Source organism: Maniola jurtina, chromosome 13 (assembly GCF_905333055.1).
Source record: "Maniola jurtina chromosome 13, ilManJurt1.1, whole genome shotgun sequence".
In the NCBI taxonomy this organism is placed as follows: domain Eukaryota; kingdom Metazoa; phylum Arthropoda; class Insecta; order Lepidoptera; family Nymphalidae; genus Maniola; species Maniola jurtina.
Window position 1 is genome coordinate 4743962 of NC_060041.1, and position 22542 is coordinate 4766503.

The 22542-nt window shown below is 37.9% G+C and overlaps 2 protein-coding genes across 2 annotated transcripts in view; one reads left to right on the forward strand and one right to left on the reverse strand.

Annotated features, from left to right (window-relative positions):
* Positions 1 to 22542, reverse strand: part of LOC123870697 (TWiK family of potassium channels protein 12-like) — a 159304-nt gene that overhangs the window by 74120 nt on the left and 62642 nt on the right. The gene's annotated exons all lie outside the window — the stretch shown is intronic.
* LOC123870696 lies at positions 5505 to 22487 on the forward strand. Its single transcript, XM_045914066.1, has 2 exons — positions 5505 to 5509; positions 20298 to 22487. The coding sequence occupies exon 2, from the start codon at positions 20394 to 20396 to the stop codon at positions 22482 to 22484; it is 2091 nt and encodes a 696-aa protein (XP_045770022.1). The 5' UTR covers positions 5505 to 5509; positions 20298 to 20393; the 3' UTR covers positions 22485 to 22487.

Here is a 22542-nt window from a genome sequence, read left to right on the forward strand (position 1 = left end):
TACCTTCTGATATTATAAATGAGAAAGTGTGTCTGTTTGTCTGTTAGATTTTCAAGGCCCGTCCGTTTAACCGATTTTGACATTTGGCACAGAGTTACCTTGTATCCGAGAAAGGACATAGGCTATTTTTATCCCAGAAAATCAAAAAAAAATCACGGGATTTATAAAAATCTATATCCGCGTTCACGAGGTCGTGAACTTTGTCCAATCCCTAATGTTACATGAGCGACTTTGGACACATTTTCGTCACGCGATCTATATGTTCCAATCAAGACATAATTGTCTGTAGTTTGTACAGATCTTCTAGTGATATTTAATTTGCCGCAGCTTAAGAGGGGTCTCTCCGTCACTCGCTCCATACAAACGTAGTTCGTCTCTCATTGGAATACTAACCAACCATACTCAATGGAATTTTTTAGAAACGTTTCGGGAACTAATATCTATGCCTGTGGTTTTCCAGATTTCTGTTAAAATATTCGGTTTCAAAGTTACGTGGTCTTAAAAATTCACATACAAATCTTTGAGCCCCTGTAATTTTAAAACTACATATTTTTAGAAAAATCTAAAACCTCACAGGCACAGATAGTTAGTGTTTAGAATATGTCTGCAAAATTTCATGGACTTTGGTTGCTTAATATTCAAATGAAATTGGGACAACGATTGTATGGAGTAAGTGACGGAGAGAGCCCTGTTAATCTACGCCACTTTTATTACCGGTCCCAGTTTCTTGTCAGTTTAAACACTTATTACGGCGATGACCCTAATTTACACAGAGTTCCTTTTTACGTCCCTTTTATATTTTTATTTGCTCATAATTTTCCGTGCCACGACCCTCTGTTACAAAAAAGAAAAATATCGTTAGACGTTGTTTTGATTGCACAATTTAATTGTTACAGTCAGTAGCAAAATCCTTACCCATTTGTAAAAGCGAAAGGTTTTTTTGGTTTGTCCTTAGCTCCCGTAACAATGGAGTCATCTTTTTTTTGCATTGGTATTGTTAAAGACCTGGAGAGTTGCATAAGTTAGTTTTTATACCGGAAAATCAAAGAGTTCTTCTTACGGAATTTTTAAAACCTAGATAAGGGGATATAAATGTTACGTGAATTCAAAAAAAAAAAGATTCCGACGAATTGAGAACCTCCTCCTTTTTTGGAAATCGGTTAAAAAGATCACTAAGCACCCGTATTATAAATCCTAAAGTGTGTTTGTTTGTTGGTATGGTTCTTTAATTCCGTCTCAACGGAGTAACGGATTGACGTGATATTTTATATGGGCATTTTCCATATTGTTAAAGACCATATTGTTAAAGACCTTTTATTTCGGGAAATCAAAAATTTCTCATGGGATGAAGTCGAGGGCATCAGCTAGCATGTATATACAGAAACTTTATAACTAACGAGACAAGTTTATTTAATATATTTTATTATTATTTGGATATAACTGCATGTCATACAGTAACTACCTACTTGTCTATTTCATTAGTACTTTTATAATTAGACGAAAGTATTTCCTATCTTATTTAATTCGTTTAACATAATATAATTCTAGGTTTACATTCAGTGCATATCCGAAGCAATATACGCAGGGAAGCGAGTAAGGAAGTGTCAAGCTCGGGTTAACATAGTTTACATATCGCCCTGTCCGCTTCCTTGCAGAGTGCAGCGGAAGTTGACTGAATGTAAACTCGGGCTTTCAGCGTTTTAATACAACAGAATAATTATTAGATTTTCTATCAGATAAACCTTTCTTTCTGTACATGAATGGCAATACATTAAACTTTCTATCCTTTTTTTCCTCTCTGCTTAAGTAAACATATTTAATCTCTTTTTGCATCATAATTTTCGTTGTTAAGGATCATAACTTACCAGCAACCGAGATGAGTCAACTTTACCCGATTAGAACAATTTAAATGTATGTAAATTAAAAATTTATAACACCCCCGACAAGTGAAGGCTACAGTAACTAGAAAAGAGCTGATAACTTTCAAACAGCTGAACCGATTTTCTTGGATTATAACTAAGGACACTCTCGATTAAGCCACCTTTCAAACAAAAAAAAAAATAATTAAAATCGGTTCATTAGTTTAGGAGCTACAATGCTACAGACAGATACACAGATACATAGATACACACGTCAAACTTATAACATCCCTCTGTTTGGGTCGGGGATTAAAAAGGAAAAGCTGACTGACTGGCTGACTGATCTATCAACGCCCAGCTCAAACTATTGGATCGGGCTGAAATTTGGTATGCATTTTGCTGTTTTGACGTAGACATCCGCCAAGAAATGTTTTTTGAAAATTCAACCCCTAAGAAGGTAAAATAGGGGTTTGAAGTTTGTGTAGTCCACGCGGACAAAGTTACGGGCATAAGTTAATCAACCGATATACGCTTGCCTGGCACAACTAGACAACACAACGGTCTTCATAACAACTAGATACCTACGCAAAACTAAAATCTCTTGCATGATAATAGCATCTTAACGGTTTAAACCACAATACAAACTTTTCCTCTTGATAATAATATCATAGTAGAACACGTAGACTTTCTCCCTCTCATATTATCGTAGTTAAGAGGGATTATCTTAGTAGGTTTTCTTAACACATAACATTATAAGCAAGGCCGAACCGCCTCTTAGCAAGTTCTTGCTAACTTGAATCCGTTCAATGTATGGGATTAATCTTCTAAGTAGGAAACTTCAGCGAACTATTACTTACATACCTTCGAGCAATATTAGTGGTTTTAAAAGGTGTTTAAAGACCAAAACCTATCTGTCTGTTCATATTATTATTAGTAGGTAAGTATGTATTTTGTATCAGACTACTGGTCAAAAACCTTGACCTAATGGAACCACCATCCGATCCTCAATCTTCCTCATCCAGCTTCTTTCCACCGTCCTCTTTATATCGTCTATCCATTGTGTCCGAGGGCGACTCAGACACCATCTCCACTCTAGAACTTTCGCTCCAACTGCCATCTGTCTTATAACAAGCATAGTCTACCCAGTGCCACTTCAACATTGGGGAAACTGCACATGCAAAGTGATTTACCCTGGAATTAGGGAAGTGCAGCACCTAAAATTAGGCTCGCAGGTTGCAGGTAAGCAGGCTTGCAAGTGACTGAGCATGCCGATAAGGCTAAGAGAATTTCATAATACCGTGACTGGTGATTTGCATAATATTCTTGTTAACAGATTCCAAAGAGGACCATATTCTGCAAAATTAGAATAGCTCATTATCTTTTAGGATGTCACCATACGCGCGTTTAGCAACCTTATCTGCTCGTTCAAGTTGGCTTAAAGAGGCCCATTTTATTCCAGAAATCTCTCGTCCCTTAAAAATGATAATACGGTATATTTAAATTAATTTTCTTATCACGAGATCGCTACACATTGCACCCCAGTCTCCCCTCACAGCGCTGTAAGATCAGAGTTAACGAGTGATCCCATTCTCGCCCGCTCTCCCCCGCCTTTAGTTGATTAAAACACGGCTATATTAAGATGGTTGTCGGCACGAATCTGAATTTGTAAGTGTTTTTTTGCGAGATGAAAAAATTAAATTATACAACGTTGAGTTTTATTTGCGGAGTTAGCTTACATAATACATATTTATAAGTTTGCCCCGCGTTTATTTTACAAGGGAATTAGTGTTCATAATTGTAAAATCTTTTATTAGATATTTACACAAAGTACCTAGCTCTGTTTGCGCTCTTTGTATAAATAATCTCTAAGTAAGTAATGTAAAAAATCGTAATCTAGGTTATTGTGTATTGCTTAGAAATTTTAAGTACCTCTCTACTTCATTATCATTTAGAATTTAGATTTAAGAACATTTGAGGTGGAAAGTTTGTAATAGCTTGTTTAACTTATTTCTTTATGCAGTAATTCTATTAAGTACTCAGGAATTAAGTAGGCTTTTTGTCTAAAAAGGAGATGAAGAAGTGGGGAGCCAAAGCGTAATCTTGTATACTTATTCCGTTTTGAAGTTTTATTTTTTAAATCTATATTGATATTAAGTAGTTATAAATTTGAAAATTTCTCGGCTCAGCGGCTGAATCGATCTTGATAGACACAGAAATAGCTTGCCGTCTGAAACCGTACAAGAGATACTTTTTATCCCGAAAAATTAAAGATTTCAATCTCACGGTATTCAAAAAAGTGAAATCCACGCTGACGAAGTAGAAATCTTATTTCTGCTTTCTGAACTGCTACAAACAGCTATAAATTATTTTTAAAAATCCTTCAAAAAGTAAAAAAAAAACTTAAATACCGCCCACAAATTAATAAATGCATCAAAATTCACAAGGAATAATTCAACCATGTAAATGCAGCTTCCCAACTATCTTTTCAATGAACGTTCGCAATTCGGTCGCGGTAACACAATTTATTCCCAAAATTGCCACTCCATTACTATGCGGCGCTCGGCGCCTTTAATTTTCCTTCCTCGCTCGATGCCGAGACAAGCAACCAAGCAACTTACCAAGTGTGAAATTAATAAGTAACTAAAAACTTGGACAGAGCTTAACTCAGCGAAAGCAACACTCCATGAGCTAAAATTAAGATGCAGTCCCTGCAAGTCAATATAGATTCAATAGAGAACTTTTTTGCACTCCTAGATCAACACTGTTTCAATTCAAAAATCTCTAGTCCTCCACTCAATTATCTCTACGGGAATAGAACAGTAGTAACTATGATTTATGTATTGATAATAACAAGTGTAAATTAAAAATTTATAACATCCCCGACAAGTCAAGTTTACAGTAACTAGAAAAGAGCTGATAACTTTCAAACGTCTGAACCGATTCTCTTCCATTATAGCTAATAACACTCTCGATAAAGCCACCTTTCAAACAAAAAAAAAAACTATATTAAAATCGGTTCATTAGTTTAGAAGCTACGATGCCACAGACAGATACACAGATACACATGTCAAACTTATAACACCCCTCTTTTTGGGTCGGGGGTTAAAAATCAGCGACAACTGTATATTGGTAACGGGCTGACACATTTTGAAGCATGCTCGTAAGTGTCGTTTTACCCAAAGGAGCGTAAAATATCGCGCACGCGTAAATGCATAAAAATTCACGAGGAAGTAGTGCACGTAAATGTATCTCTCAACTCAACTATCTTTTCAATGAAACGCAATTCGGTCGCAATAACACAATCTATTCCCAATATTGCCACTCCTTTAGTATGGGGCGCTCGGTGCCTTTAATTTTCCTTCCTCGCTCGAGACAAGCAACTTACCAAGTGTGAAATTAATAAGTAACTGAAAACTTGGACGGAGCATAAGTCAGCGAAAGCAACTCGTTTATGAGTTACGATTAAGCTACAGTCTCTCAGTTTAACATAGATAACCATCTCTATATAATAGGATTAGATTTCCAACTCAAAAAGCTCGCCTTTCGAGATAACTGCATTATATTCAAAACCAATGACTTCTATAGACTGGCCCCTAAAATGTAAACTATACTCACACGTGTCGTTTTACCTAGAAGTGCATAAACATCGCGTTAGTTATCAATGAAAACAATGTTTAGAACTGGTAAAAATACACAATATCTCCGCTTCGCTCCGCTTCGATGGAAATGCACCTTTGATATTATAAGTGCCCGGCAGTCTGATGTTCAGTATACAAATTGTAAATTAAAAAAAAAACACCCCCGACAAGTGAAGGTTACAGTAACTAGAAAAGAGCTGATAACTTTCAAACGGCTGAACCGTTTTTCTTGGATTATAGCTAAGAACAGTCTCGATCAAGCCACCTTTTAAACAAAAAAAACTAAATTAAAAACGGTTATTAATTTAGGCGCTACGGTGCCACAGACAGATACACAGATACACACGTCAAACTTATAACACCCCTCTTTTTGGGTCGGGGGTTAAAAAATACACGTCAGCATCTTTAAATAATGAACAAATGAATGATGGATGACTGTATTAATTCATTATTCATTCATTTAATGCTATCATTCATCATTTAATATTGATGAAACAATTTGTTGTGGAATATTTTCAACTGCTACCATGAGTTTAATATTCTCTTTCACCTGGACCACCATTAGATCACTAAAGCTATTTTTTTTTATAAGATTCGGTTAATACAATTTCAAAGTAACTTAGATCTGTATTTTTATAATTATTATTTATGTACGTTACCTCTTAGCAAAAAAGTCATACACATTGCCACAGTTTTATCTCTAATCATTTTTTTTTATTATGCTACAATATATCTTTTATCGTTCAAAAGTCTACAGTATAACGAGTGTTTCATGATTATCATCATGATCAACCCATCGTTGGCTCACTACAGAGCACGGGTCTCCTCTGTAGACCCGTGCTCCGTGACCCGTGTCGGGGTCGGGAATGAGAAAGGGGCCATAGTCAACCAAGCTGACCAAGTGCGGATTGGCAGACTCCACACACCTTTTAGAACACTATGAATAACTCTCAGGCATGCAGGTTTCTAATGATGTTTTCCTTCACCGCTAAAGCAAGTGATACTTATTAATTAATTGCTTAAAACTCGTATAACTTCAAAAAGTCGAAAAGTTAGAGATAAATACTATTTATTATAGTGAAATATTTTATATTAATAGTTTTCTTGAACAACTCATTTATCAGTGAGTTTCTAGTCCAGTGGTTATACCTATTTACAAAGAAACAATCTCGAGTTTCGCAGAAAACAAATAGTTTTAACTGTGCGGTAAGCGACTTATTCGCTAGCTGTTTGTTTTTAATATTTTTTTCTGCCTATTCAACAAAGTATACGTAACATTATGACAAGACTCTGTTAGAGAAATTCAAAAACTTGATAGTATTGAGATTAAAATATAATGTCGTCTGATGAACGGAATATTATTTTTTGTTGTTTTTGTTCAATTATGATTATTATTCATCAAACTTTATCTAAATAGATTTCTTATGAATGACGCAATCTATAGAGATTCAGTCGAAGATATTCACGTATACCTATAATATGTCAATATTCAGATACAGTTATAATAAGTAGGTGTCTACTATAATAATAATATGTCTTTAGTACCAACTGGAACCGCAGTCTGCTGCAAATTTTTTATTAAAAAACCAGCGAGCACTCGACAATATAATAGGTAACTTCTTTAGAAAAGAAAAATTTCCATATGAATGTTGTTCTCAAAGATATGTGAAGTATGCCAATTCGCATTGACCAGCGTAGTGGAGGCTAAGCCCTGACGGACGCCTAAATTCTGAAAGGAGACCCCATGCCTAGTGATGGGCCGGCGATGAGATGATCACCATGATGCTGGCTTGCAGGCTTTTCTCTCTTTCAGGCCTTACAATTTCTACCTATATACTGCATTTTTATTCTGCTTGTAATTTATTAAGCCTTCCACCTAACCAAACACTTTTTTTTTCTGAAAATAAAACTCAGCCATAAGACCAAGGGAACTCAAATAATAACAAGAACATATTTCTTTCAAAATTAATACCCGAGGGAACCATTAACAATGATATATATAAAAGATTACCCACACCCAGAAGCAGTAATACTTTCCGCGCCATTGAAGATAACGCGAGCGCAAAAGTGTTAGAATATTGCCTTTGAAGCTAACAAGCAGGAAAATTCCTAGTTATAGATACCGTAAACCCGAATAGTGAGGCTTTTAAGCAACGTTACCTACCTGTATTTGTAAGTAATCATTTTGTACATTTTTCATGAATAAATTGGTATTATCAAATGGACTGTAAGATGGAAATCTATTATAGAGCGTTTCCCATTTTGTACTTTGCTCAGAGGTCTAAAACGAGACATATTTTTGACTCCCATATAAATAAATCTGTCTCATGTTTAACCCCGACCCAAAAAGAGGGGTGTTATAAGTTTGGCGTGTGTACCTGTGTAGGTATCTGTCTGTGGCATCGTAGCTCCTAAACGAATGAACCGATTGATAGTGGATAATGTTCTTTCAGATATTAGTCATCGCCGTCATCCGACAGATGATGCGGTCCACAGCTGGACATGCGTATCTTGTAGGGACTGAATCCAGTACCTATGCGACTCGTTTGATGTAGCTTGTCCACCTAGTGGAGCCAGAGCCAGAGCCTAGATTCCAGCTCCTAGGAACACCAATGTACACACAGATATGACGTAAGCTTGAGCCAAACTAACAGATATGCGTAATGTAATAAAATTAGTAACTCTGGCGCTCCTGTGATGTTGCTCTAACATAAAAAACCGGCCAAGTGCGAGTCAGACTCGTGCACCGAGGGTTCCTTACTCGGGTATGTTTTTCGACATTTTGCAGGATAAATCAAAAACTGTTATGCGTAAAAATCAATGAAAATCTGTTTTAGAATGTAAAGGTAAACCCCTTTCATATGATACCCCACTTGGTATAGTTACCTTACTTTGAAAATTTAAACTTATTTTAATTTTTTTTTTAACCCCTGACCCAAAAAGAGGGGTGTTATAAGTTTGACGTGTGTATCTGTGTATCTGTGTATCTGTGTATCTGTCTGTGGCATCGTAGCGCCTAAACGAATGAACCGATTTTAATTTACTTTTTTTTGTTTGAAAGGTGGCTTGATCGAGAGTGTTCTTAGCTATAATCCAAGAAAATCGGTTCAGCCGTTTGAAAGTTATCAGCTCTTTTCTAATTACTGTAACCTTCACTTGTCGGGGGTGTTATAAATTTTTAATTTACACTTGTAAATTATGTAACAAAAAATTCACGGTTTTCGGATTTATTCCTTTACTTGTACTATAAGAGCTACCTACCTGCCTTGGTCAACGGGAAGTACCCTATAGGTTTTCTTGACAGACACGACGGACTGACGGACGGACGGACAGACAGACAGACAACAAAGTGATCCTATAAAACTTCCGTTTTTCCCTAACCTATAAATATCCTATAGTAGGCATTCGTGAGTAGGTACATCTACCAGGACCTAATATAGAGTTCCTCTTTATAAAGAACAGAAATGTAGGAACTAAAATCACCGATCGGAATCCCCTAAAATCAAATTCTCACTATCGGTTGAATTGACTTTCTTTTGCCGGAATTCGATCCCCAATGCCGGATACCATTCCAATTACGACCTCGCCCGTTGTTAGACCCTTTACTAGTTGGCTGTAATATCGGGAACACTGCGAATTTCGGGTGATTAATGGCTGCCTAGTGGATATAGGAGTGACTATTTATAGAAGAACAAAAGAAATACGATAAATTAGTAACACAAAACCATTGAACTAAATTGGTGTCTATAGAAAGGTTAATTCAAATAAAAATCGTGTTCTAATCCCTATGCCTTTGGAATTTCAAAAGACTATGTCTATATTATGAAGGGAACTTCTTTGCAAAGTTTAGCCTTTTAGGCTTTTTGGGCTGGGTGTTGATGAAGTCACTCAGTGAGTCAATACTTTTCTTTTTACATGTAAAACTAGAATGATGCCCGCGATGTCGACCGCGTGGATTTAGGTTTTTTGAAAATCCCGTGGGAACTCTGCTATTCCGGGATAAGAAGCTGCCTACATCAATTTCCGGGACGCAAGCTACCTCTGTTCCCATATAAATCGGTTAAACGGTTGGGCCATTATGAATCCCGTGGGAACTCTTTGCTTTTACGGGATAAAAAGTAGTTTATGTCCTTCCCCGGGATATAAGCTAACTCTACGAGTTTTATCAAAATCGGCTAAACTGTTGGGCTGTTAAAAGCTAGCAGACAGACAGACAGACACACTTTCGCATTTATAATATAAGTATAGATAGAAGATTCCATCAACTACTTACTCTATTGTGGGGACTCAAGCTCTTCAGCTAAAACAGTAGGTACTAAAGGTATTATTGTACTAAAAGGTAAATAACCTTTAACACTAGGTATATGATATATGAAGGAAACATTACTCACATCTATATGAGAGAGCAAGCAGTATGCGTCTTATAAAAGCCTATAATAAATTATCTCACGGCGTCGAAACCACAAACAGAGGTACGAGAGAATTATACGAAAAGCAAAAGTTCCGTAACACTCGTTTATTTAGTAAAGAAAGAGAAACAGGCAACAAGCGACTTTAATTTCAATAGAATTGAATTTAAAATAGCTTGAACAGTTTATGCAAAGCCAGAAGGTATGCAAAACTTCAGTAATTAGGTGGTGAAATCAAGCTGCAACGCCTTCAAGGCATCTGGAAATTTGGAATCGTTGTGTCCTTCCTTCTCTACATTCTTTATAGTAGAATAAAATCTACTATAATAAAATTTAATATTCTCTGCTCAATCAAAAACAGCCAAAAACTGGCAGCGAGGCGGTCTGTGGCCTAATGATCAAGATATCGGGCGCGACTTGGGCGCGTTTGGAACCCTCGTAGCTTTAGTTTTAAGTTACGTAATTGATTATTCACCACTATATCGTACAAAAACAATTTCGACCATCAAAAGGAGTACAATTGTACCTACTTTGAATAAATGATTTTGATTTTGACTTTGACTTTGATTCCCAGAAGATGCAGGCTCGAATCCTGCCGACCTCGCAATTTTTGATATGTATTTAAAAGTTATTTAAAAACGGGTTACTTCTAAAATTACTGTATCCCGCCGTTTTGGATCTACTTACAAAATTACACTTGGCATCTAACCTATTTCCTACAAATCATTTTGCGTATAAGTTCTAAATCGATTAACCCAGTTTTTAACCCCCGATCCAAAAAGAGAGGTGTTATAAGTTTGACTTGGTATCTGTGTACGTGTGTATCTGTGTACCTGTGTATCTGTATATCTGTCTGTGGCATCGTAGCTCCAACCTCTTTTTTTTTTGTTTGAAAGGTGGCTTGATCGAGATTGTTCTTAGCTATAATCCAAGAAAAACAGTTCAGCCGTTTGAAAGTTATCAGCTCTTTTCTAGTTACTGTAACCTTCACTTGTCGAGGGTGTTATAAGTTTTTTATTAACACTTGTTGCTCGTGTACTTAAATTATTCATTTTCTTATATTTCTTTATTTTAATGTAGGTACAAAAACTATTCTTTAATGTACAAATAGCCCGAACAATTTCATGTACTCCCTCACTGTGATTTACTACTCCAGTTACTCGAAAGTCAAACCGAATAGTTCACGAGGCTTTATTGCGTGATAGACCCTTTAGAGCTCACCGTAATATCAGGAATTCTGTGGATTTCGGGTGATTAATGACTAGGTACCTTGTGGCTAAGCCACTTATATTTGAAGAACGCAAGCAAGATCTTTATTAGATACATATATCCCTAATATATGGAGATATATCTCTGCTAACATAAATTAGTTTTTCTGTTTTTAGGGTTCCGTATCTCAAAAGGAAAACCGGAACCCTTAAAGGATCACTTTATTGCCTGTCTGTCTGTTTGTCTGTGTGCCTGTCCGTCGGTCGTGTCTGCCAAGAAAACCTATAGGATACTTAATTTGGCAGGTAGGTAGTTCATATACCACAAGTAACGGAATTAAACCGAAAACCGAGCATTTGTGGTTACATCACAAAAATATTAAATGTGTTTCAATTTTCAAAGTGAGATAACTATACCAAATGTTGTATCATATTATGAAAGGGCTTTACGTGTATCACGGGCTATCTAACTTCAATCTATACCTACAGTACAAGAATAATTAAATATATAAGATATCAACATTTTGCCAAGGTGGAAAAGTTGTCAGAAATCTAATTATAAAGCGCGCAAACCAGCAGGCAAAATTCTTGTAAGCAATAAATAAAACATCAGCACACCCAATTACTCGCATCAAAGGGTAAATCTACCGTTAACTCAATCCGAAACATAACAAAAGATTTACGGTTTTCACCCAAATTCGTTCCAAATCCATTCATCGAACTTGGTGGAGCTATTTGTCGTCTCCGTCGTGCGTTTTAAACAAGAAAAGTTTTTATTGTCCGCTATATTGCACGGGGCCTCAGGAACCATACGTGACTCACATTTTTCTACTTAATCAGCAACTTTATTACCTACTATTAAAAACGTTTCATGGCAAGGTTTAAAATTTTGACTGCTTTGCAATTCTGAAGTGAAAACTTTTTTAATGCGTTGGGCGATTTTGGGCTTGGTAAAACCTTCAAGATCACTTACTTAAATGCTAATTTTAATAATGCTTAGTGCTAAATAGGACTTAGGAGTGCCGATAATTATGTAAAAACTAAACTAATATTAATCCATAATAATAGGTGGATGCAATTGACGATTCAAAAGTAAGGTAGGAATCTGTAGGATCTTGAAAAATTTTAGTTAAATAAAAAATCTTTCTTTTATATATAGCTGATTTGAAAATCCAAAAAAGCCACTGTTATCTTATCTATGTTATATATCTAATAAAGATTATGCTATTTCATAGTTTTAAGTTTTCATTTCTTTCGGCAGTCCCCACTGACTGCCAGAACTACGAAACGGTTTATATTTAGGATTAAAATTTCTGTTTTGCAATTTCTCGTCGTGTTTTGCTAGCAATATTCAGTACTTTCTTTGCCTTTAGTCTATTATATTACCTAAAAGTAAATCTTAACTTCACATTTTTTTCATGAGATTCAATATAAAAGACATACCTAACAATATGTTAGCTTTCTGAAATTAATAATTCAAAAACTTTCAATGCTTAACGTTATAGGTAAACTGAATCTGGAGCTCGGACAAAAGATTTACGGGTTTAACCGTCCCAAATTCTCTCCAAGGGAAAATCCATTCGTGAAAGTTCGCAGTGTTATTTGTCGTCTTCAACGTTCATTTAAAACAAGAAAAGTTTTTATTGTCCATTTTAATGCACATACGTGATTTATGGATCATTTCCCGTGACAATATTTTCAGGAGTATAACGTAGTATAAAATAGTAATTTTATTTATATTTGGAGCCAGCCATAATAACCAAGGAGCTAAGATGTCTGCCTATTGGGGACGCAGGTCTTATCTCCGAGTGTGGATTGGCAGAATTTACACCTTTGAGAACAATAAAGTTGTCAGAACATGTGACATTAAGCATTGTTCCGTTAAACAAGCCAAAATAAAAATGGTAACATGGTTTGCTTCCTTAGGTTACGATGCAACAGAGAAACTTTTCCTGAATCTAAAATAAGGGCACTCTGTTACTACTTTTCATTTATTTAGACATTATTTAATGCAACGCAACTAAATTACTTCATAGACACACAAACATCTTCATTTTTATCTTTATTTCTTTAACCTTAGAATAGCTGTTTTACTTAATAATTGTTATACTGTTAGCTTTAATTTAACCGAGTGTCAAATAAAATTGTAAACGGGATATTGTAAATGCAAACTAGGTATCCACGATACAGGATTAGCTAGTGTGGGTACCACCAGACACAGGGAAATTATTGTACAAGACTATATTTTGTTGATAAAACATTTTTCATTTTCATTTTCAATATGGAACACTCTCAGGCATGCAGGTTTTCTCATGATGTTTTCCTTTACCGTTAAAGCAAGTGATATTTATCAAACTAGGACCAAATCCCCGATATCCTGAATGTCTACCACCCATTTTTATCCGATCCGAGCTATATATCCTTCCTTTAAATCCTTTCACCTTATATTTGCTAATCTATGAGCTATGTCAATAATTCAGGTTCTTTTGTTTCTGCATTTCTGATTTGATTACGTAAAGAAATTTCAACCACAACTCTCTTCATCTACAATGGAATGACCATGAGCTTTCTTATAGCCAGATATAAGCCAGAATTCAGATAAGCCAGAAGACTGCCATAGGGGTATAATTCCGATTCCATAATAGAAAACTAACCTGACAAGCCAAACGCAAATCCATTTAACTGATTCCATTACCAATAACAAAAGCAATACAGGGGAAACAATCCTTGATAATAAAGAAAATCAGAAAATAGAGATTCACATTCTCGCTAACCCTATAAAATTTACACACGCCATTGTATAACGTTCATTGTACTCGTTTAAAAACAGAAGGCGGTGTTTGTTTGCAAATCAAACGCCAATATCAGTCCCGATCGATACAACCGGCTTTTACATATTTGCATAATAGGATTTTCGTTTGGGACCGTCGAGTTGCGAAATATCTAAGCAAATGTTTTGTTTCGAATTCGGATCGGACTTGTACATTGTTATAAATTGGATTTTATTTCCTTTCCCTTTCAAATTTTACGGTTTCAAAATGTAATTTGATATTCTATTTGTTGGGTCGTCGAGACTACTCTAGAAACCGTTCTTCAGAATATATTGTTTCCCATATTCCATCATCATCATCATTAACAGATGGATGCCCACTGTCAGACATAGTCCCATTCTGTGGCTCTCTACACTGCGGGGCGTCTCGTTTGATGTAATCTGACTACTTACCTAATGGAAGGTCTTTCCCTGGTGCAAAGTGGCCGTTCTGGCACCTTGGGACCTCAATTTCTATCAGTTCTTAACTACGTATCTTGCCCATAACCACTCTCATGAAATCTTATTAGCAAAGGTTGCCTGGAAGAGATTGCTCCAAGCAATAAGGCCGCCTTTGCACACAATTGATTTTTCTGTTTTCTTCTTTCTGTGTTGTGTTCCTTTACATGTGTTTTTGTGTGCAATAAAGTGTTCTATCTATCTATCTATCTAATTAATTATTACTATGCGAGTGATTATAGGAAACGTGTTAAAATATTGTATTGTAAAGATTTACCTTAATTACTTACTACTTTTATACGTACTAAATAATTAATACCTATTAGGTAATTGTATGTGATTTTTAACGCTTTGCAGAGCTGTCGTCGCATCATGTCATTATTTCGGGTAATGTGGATAAACCACCAACAAACCGTAAAACCTTTTAACACTTTTGGCAAATGAAATGAACAAATATGAACACGGACTAAGCCGGCAGCGAGCAAATAACAGATTTATTCAAATTGATAAACAAACAGCTTTCCCGGGGTCTGCTTTAAATTCTGCACGCTAACAAAATAATAAAAAATAATAATATAATATATTATTCATACAATACGTCGATTTCACTCTTTAGTGCCAATATTTCGACGAAGGCCATAAAATTTGGAATTCTTTTGCGCAAAAACAGTAGATATTTTTTTTTCGGCAGTGAAAAGCGAATCTTTAGGAATATTGCCGCCGTAAGGACTCGTTTACATATCGACGGATCGTCTTTTCTAGCTCCCTGAATTGTCGGAGACATCTTGTTTTACTGTTATTTTTAGGTAAATAAAAACCAATATTCAGCTTTTTTTAAAATGTTTTTAACCCCCGACCCAAAAAGAGGGGTGTTATAAGTTTGACGCGTGTATCTGTGTATCTGTCTGTGGCATCGTAGCTCCTAATCTAATGAACCGATTTTAATTTAGTTTTTTCGTTTGAAAGGTGGCTTGATCGAGAGTGTTCTTAGCTATAATCCAAGAAAATCGGTTCAGCCGTTTGAAAGTTATCAGCTCTTCTCTAGTTACTGTAACCTTCACTTGTCGGGGGTGTTATAAATTTTTAATTTACACTTGTTATACAACAGATTATTTGGTATAACAGCACAAGTTTTTTGTATGTATTCGGTCATACTGTTTATGATATAATTAGAAACTCTATTTAACTGAATAAATATCAATACTTTTCGTCTAAAGAGAGCTTTTACAAACGAAAGCAGCCCTCTGGTCATAACTCAAACAATTATGGTGAGGTCAACTATAAATCCGTTTGAAGTCAGCCGTATAATCAGTCCCTGCCCACGTTTCTACATATAAATCATTTTGTGGGCATCTTCGTTATAGATCATTTACGAGCTGCTTCTCATAATGCAGACATTATCTTCTTCCAAGGAATTAAGGGTGATTTCATTGGACGTGCCTAATCACTACCCATCACTACCCATGTTACGAATGCGAAAAGTGTTTTGTTTATTGCTTTGTCCTTCAATCACGTAGCAACGGAGCAACGGATCGACACGATTTTTTGTATGGGTATAGTTAAAACCCTAGACTACTTTTTATCTCCGAAAATGAAAAAGTTCCCATGGAATTTTGAAAAATCTTAACCCATGCGAACCAAGCGCCGGCATTAGGGTGAATGATAAATCTATACTAATTATCTATACTAATAAATAAAATTGGAGTGTCTGTCTGTAATCTATACTAATAAATAAAATTGGAGTGTCTGACTGTAATTTCGAAATAACTACCTCATATTAAGCTCGTATGGTTATTTGAACGATACCATAACTGAATCACACGTTTTTAAAATTTTTGTCTGTCTGTCTGTCTGTCTGTCTATCTGTCTGTTTGAAAAGGCTAATCTTTGGAACGGCTGAACCGATTTTGACGGGACTTTCACAGGCAAGTAGAGGATTGACCAGGGCGTAAAATAGGCTACTTTTTTAACCGACTTTCAAAAAGGGAGTTGTGTTTTTCTACCTATGTACACCGAAATCTCCGAGATTTCTGAACCGATTTGCGTCATTTCTTTTTTAATCGATAGAGGAACTTTGCGACATTGTTTCATAAAAAATTTGGAGTCCAACTCCTCAATCCTGATGCTGCAGGGGATCTGACCAATCCACGCGGGCGAAGCTGCGGGCATCAGCTAGTCTAATAATAATTTAGGAGCCATTGAAACTCATACTCTTAATTTAATTAAAATGCCATGAAAGCAGCCCAGAAAACTTGAAAGAAAAGGACGAAAAACATTGAAGTAACTAACTTCTTACGGATAATCCAAAGTTTGATTTCTGGAACTCAAACCTGAGATCCCATGGTTAGGATTCTTGCTATACCAGTAGACTGGTAGTCTCGTAGCAATATTTTTGAGTAGACGTTTACGCTACGCTATGTATTGGTACGTGTCTACGTTGTGCTACAATTGCTACGAATATTATGATTGTAGTAGGTACCCAGTAGGTAATCTCCAACTAACCCAATCCAGTTTGGTAGACGGTTTAAAGCTGAAAATTTTTGGACGATTAAATTCTTAACGACCGTTAAAGACATCGTGCTCTCTGTGCCAACTTTGATATACTTGCGCGAAGGGATATTTCGTAGTTATGAACTCATGAAAACTTTGTAATGGGTTATTTGGATTTATTTGTAGTGATATAACGTTGCTATAATTACACAATTTAATATTTTCACATAGGACCCGTCCTATGTGAAAATAAACAGAGCCAGCGCATATTGCCATAACTTAAAATTAAAAAAAAAACCCCCGACACAAAAATCTCTATAAGAAAACTAGAAAAGAGCTGATAACTTTCGAACGGCTGAACCGATTTTCTTCGATTATGGCTAAGAACACTCTCGATCAAGCCTCCTTTCAAACAAAAAGAAACTGAATTAAAATCGGTCTATTCGTTTAGGAGCTACGATGCCACAGACAGATACACAGATACACACGTCAAACTTATAATACCCCTCTTTTTGGGTTGGGGGTTAAAAATGGAGTAGACCAGGTTTCAGGGTTCCGTACATGAAAATATAAAAGGAACCCTTAAAGGTTCACTTACTTGTCTGTCATGAAGGTCATGAATAATGTAGGATCATGAAATTTGGCAGGTAGATAGGTCTATAGCGCATAAGTAAAGGAATAAATCTGAAACGCGTGAATTTGTGGTTACACCACAAAAGAAATTGAAATATGTTCATGAACTTATAATAATTATTTATTTGACTTAAATCACATACATGAAGATGGCGCTGCCTGTCATTATCTTGCAGTGATGCACTGAAAATGTAGTATCTTACGCAATGGTACCTACGGAACTCTTCGAGTGCGACCTAGTCTCGCTTGACAGGTTTTTTATAACGGTAATTTTAACTTAGCTTTATGTATGTTGGCCAAAACATGGAGGAGACTAAAGGAGCGCGCGCGTTCCATTCACTGCCCATCCTTAAGCCGATTTTGACTTTTGGTACAAAAAGATAGCTTGCATGTGGACATAGACTAGGTACTTCTTATCCCAAAGTACCACAGAGTAACTTTCCCACGGGATTTTTATAAAACCTAAACTGAGCAGACGGAGTCACGGCATAACATTGTAGTTCACCATAATGTATACATTTTGTAACAAAACTATCATACGAGATTATATTATCGCTTCTCAAACGTCCATAGTAAACCAATAATAAACCCATATCCCGGCACTATTGAATCATTGTTTAAATGTTCTGTTCAATCCAATTGATATAGGGCTGTCACTAAAAATAAAGGTGAACAATATTATTTACAACAAAAAAAAAATACTAAATTCAGAATATTATTACAAAGTAACTCCTTATTATTTAGAATTTTAATTAAAAGCTCTCTTTACAAAATAAGTTTTATTTTTATGTTTTGTATAAAGAGTTATAGAATATTTAGAGATCAAAAAATGGAGTCAAGAGGAACATGAAGGTTTTATAAGTTTGGGTTTGAGAGGAAATCGCTTCGAACCAGTATTGATGGAAAAATTTGCTTGACCAAACCAAGGCCCACCCAGGCCTGAATTGTAGACAAAGATGGTGGATGAATAACTTTTAAAAACTTTGAATAAACTATCTATTCAAATAAAACGATAAACTAGCTGATTGCCAATTTGTCAATGTGCAACTGAAACTGTTGGGTCTAGAAACTTTTGCATCTAGGTTCTTTTCGTAGCGTAGGCCATAGACCCTCACTAAGAAAAGGTATTTTAATTCTAGGCGAATAATGTTAGAATATGTACCTATATTTAACAGTAATCTTAACAGATAATGCCTACTTTATGAGTTATGGAATAGGTACTGTTGTCTATATTATACTCTAATCATTGGTCTATGGCTGTCAATCCCAACATGGAAGCCGTCGGAAAGATGGAAAACTAGTGTCTTTTTATAAATAATTAAAAACCTCTTGCATCTTTACGATAATAGTATTTTCATTTAAAATCCTATTAAATAAACAAGGTTCGCTTCAAAATATACTATTGCAGCTGTCACCCCTATCGAATAGCCTGAAGCAAACGGACGTAAGCTCGATTTGAAATATACCGCTACGATATAATCCGTGGTATGGGCTATGTACGATTTGCCACCACCTCGTACGGTACATTTATATGATGGACTCGTATTTTGATTGTTCGCTACACATTTGTACCGCAATTTGTTGCTATTGTTCGTTGATTCTTCAATTTCCTGTTGCGGTTCGCGATACTACGCCCGTTAGTGGGACGAAGATTGTTCTCAATGTTTTGTACTGGATTTCATTCTTCGATACTTCCATCGATTTAGCCATATTTCTATTGATTATTTTCGGATAAAAGGCGTGTTCTTGGCACTATTTTTAACCCCCAACCTAAAGAGAGGAGTGTTATAAATTTGACGTGTGTATCTGTGTATCAGTCTGTGGCATCGTAGCTCCTAAAGTAATGAACCGATTTTAATTTGGTTTTTTTTGTTTGAAAGGTGGCTTGATCGAGAGTGTTCTTAGCTAAATCCAAGAAAATCGGTTCAACCATTTGAAAGTTATCATCTCTTTTCTAGTTTTTTTTTTTACACTAGCTCCGCTAACATTATTAGCGCCTATTTTAGTCTATTTCTCATTCATACCAGTTCTCGCTTTTATGCCTCTCGCACTTGCGTTCCTCATACCTGTTCTTTCTTTCATTCATCATCTTTCATACGATGGGTGGGTTCCCTTCCTATGAGCTATTCGTTTTGTTTTTTAGGGGTGTTTTATTTTATACTTTTATTTAACTAAGCTTTATTTTACACTTGTTTGATCAGTCTCTTGATTGTATACCTATAGATTTGACAGTGCGTAAGTTTTTACACGGAGCAACTCTCATCTAGTATCTCTCAGGAACTATCCATTTAAAGAATTGGGTCAATGTTGCTATTACAGTCCCCACTAAGAAAAGTTTGTCATAAATTCCACCTAAGAGAGGCTGGGTTGGGTCAGCTAGTAAAATAATATTTTCTATGCTAAACGCTTTATAATACTGTTTATTTGTAGTTCATAACTTACTAGTTTAAAAGTCTACAAATCAACAGTAAATTAGGTATTTACCTAGTGTTAATTGACTTTTCGACTTATTTAGGTTTCATTTTGTTTAGGCGGTTTAATTAAGTAGTTATTTTATGTCTAAACCAGATTTCAATATTTGGAATTCAATTTAGACTTTCATGGATTTCTTAGGCTGGGTTCACAATTGGCTACTATGGCCCGGGCATCTAGTCCGAAAAACCGCAGACAGATATTAATAATTTGAAAAGCGTGTCTACAAAATTATATTGAGTTTGATTGTGAACCAAACTTCGTTGTATGAAGTACGCTCAAAGGACACTCCTCATAAGGTAGACTTTCCCGGTCTTTAGGTCCCCGGCGTGGCTGAACTAGCGAATGATCTGGGTTGTAGCCTATACCAGGCGGCTCCTAGACATTCGCTGGTTCGGCTATACGAGGCACCCTTCATGCAACCGGGCGGGTCGGCGGGGTTGCGGATCGCCGGCGTCCCCAGGACCCTGGACAAGAAGGACTGCTACGGTACCACTCCCAACACCGAGCAGTGTCCAAGTAACCCTTTCCCGTGTTCCCCCAGCCTACTCCTAAACCAAATGTCCTATCATAAAAGTCCCTCAATTAATCCTAAACTCCCGCACACTCCACACTCACTTACACACAGAGACACACACAAACACTACTCAGATAACACACAAACTTTTAAAAAACAAATGGCGGATCTTAAAACTAATTTCGGTCTCCTGGTGGGTAGCGGCTCAGTGCCCAAATCCCACCCTGGCACCCAGGCGACGTCTACCGACGGCGCCCAGGGCCCAGGCTGCCCCACCGTATCAGGAGGGGGCAAAGACCCGCAAACCATCGGTTCGACAATGATGAAAACAACGACCTCGGCTACTAACATGGACATGTCCTCCCTTGCCGAAGCGATCCCTGTGCCTGCCAGCGCAAGCACATGGACGCTTGTGGCCCCCAAGCAAAGACGGAAAAACAAGGGGAACAGGACAGACAGACGGACACGAAAACAAACGGACACACAGGCAGACGAACAGACGGACAAATTGAAAAACAGACCGACGGACGGTAGGGAAAACGGAGGCGGGAAGCGAAAGGAACCCGACTGCCCAAGCGCGGACGCCAGCCACTTGGCCGGAGGAAGCAAAGGTGGAAGCGAGGGACGACCCCCACTAAGTGGCGGCCGGCCTTCTGCGGACACTGGCGCAACCCCTGGCTGTTCCGCAGGCGAACAGGCGAGCGGGCAGGTATCGGCCCCCGATCGCAACCCTAATGCCTCGGGGAAGTCGAGCACCACCACTGTCGGGGCTGGGCAAACCGCAGTCGAGGACAGGGGGAACGATGGTGGTCACACTGACCCCGACGGGAACCCAATCCAGACGCGGGGCGCAACGGGCCCTGGCGGTTCCAACACCGCTCGACCCCCAACTACAACAACAACAAAAACAACATCCAACAAACCAACAGATAAAACAGACGCAACAAAGACCTTGAACCCACCTAAAGCGAGGGCACGCCCGCGCTTTAGGAAGCGGAACAGGGGACAGACAAAAGACAGACAGGACCCCGGGACGTCATCGAGTCAGACGAACAAGAAAAGAGACAGACTTGACGACACGATTTCACCCAGGGGGGAACACAAACGCGCACGGACTGACGACAGACACACCCGAGATGCGAAGGGCTCCTATGCCACAGCAGCCCAATCGCATCTGAGCGTCGCTGTAACCACCACCCCCAGAGTTGACCTTACCCAAGATGAGGCGAATGCCATTCAGGCCCAGATACAGAAGGCGATTTTCGCGGCCTGTATCGAGCCTCTGGCACCAGGCCAAACCCGATACGCCCCGGCGTTTGAGGGTAAGGCCTTCCTCAGCGAGGGTGTACTAAAAATGTGGTGCCACGATGACCAAGCCTGTAACTGGCTCATAAACGTGGTGCCAAAACTAACATCACCCAGGAGCGGAACAGGGCTCACTGTGATAAAACAGACCGAAATCCCAGTCAGGGTTAGGTCGGGACTTTATGTCCCTGACTACGACGGGGAGATAGGCCAGCTACACCAGGTCCTATCTCACCAAAACCCATGGTACGGAGTGTCACAGTGGACCCTGTTCAGCTACCGTAGAACAACCAGCAGCCCTCCTGGGGTGTTCCTAATATTAGGAATCCCCAATGTAGAGCTGCCAACGATTCTGGCGCGCGGCAGGAAGGTCGCCTATTCCACGGGCTCCATCTACATCAGGTTCTTCACGAGTGAAGGACTGAGTGATGTACCGCCCGGGCATGACTCAGCGCCTGAAACTCGAGAGGAGCCTGATGCGGATCGGAGCATGGATGTGGATGGACCAACCGGCCAGCTCCCAGTGACACCTGAGCCTTCCGTGAGTGCTGTCCTAGACAATATCGAGGAAGTGCTGGCGGACTCCCGGATCAATACGAAATCACGGGAGAGGAAGGCGACACACAACGCTCCAGACGCAACAGCCCCCGCCGAACAACCACCGGCGCAGAGGGCGACAAAATAAAAATCATCCAGACCAACCTCCAGCACAAACATCTCGCCACGGCCACGCTACGAAGGCA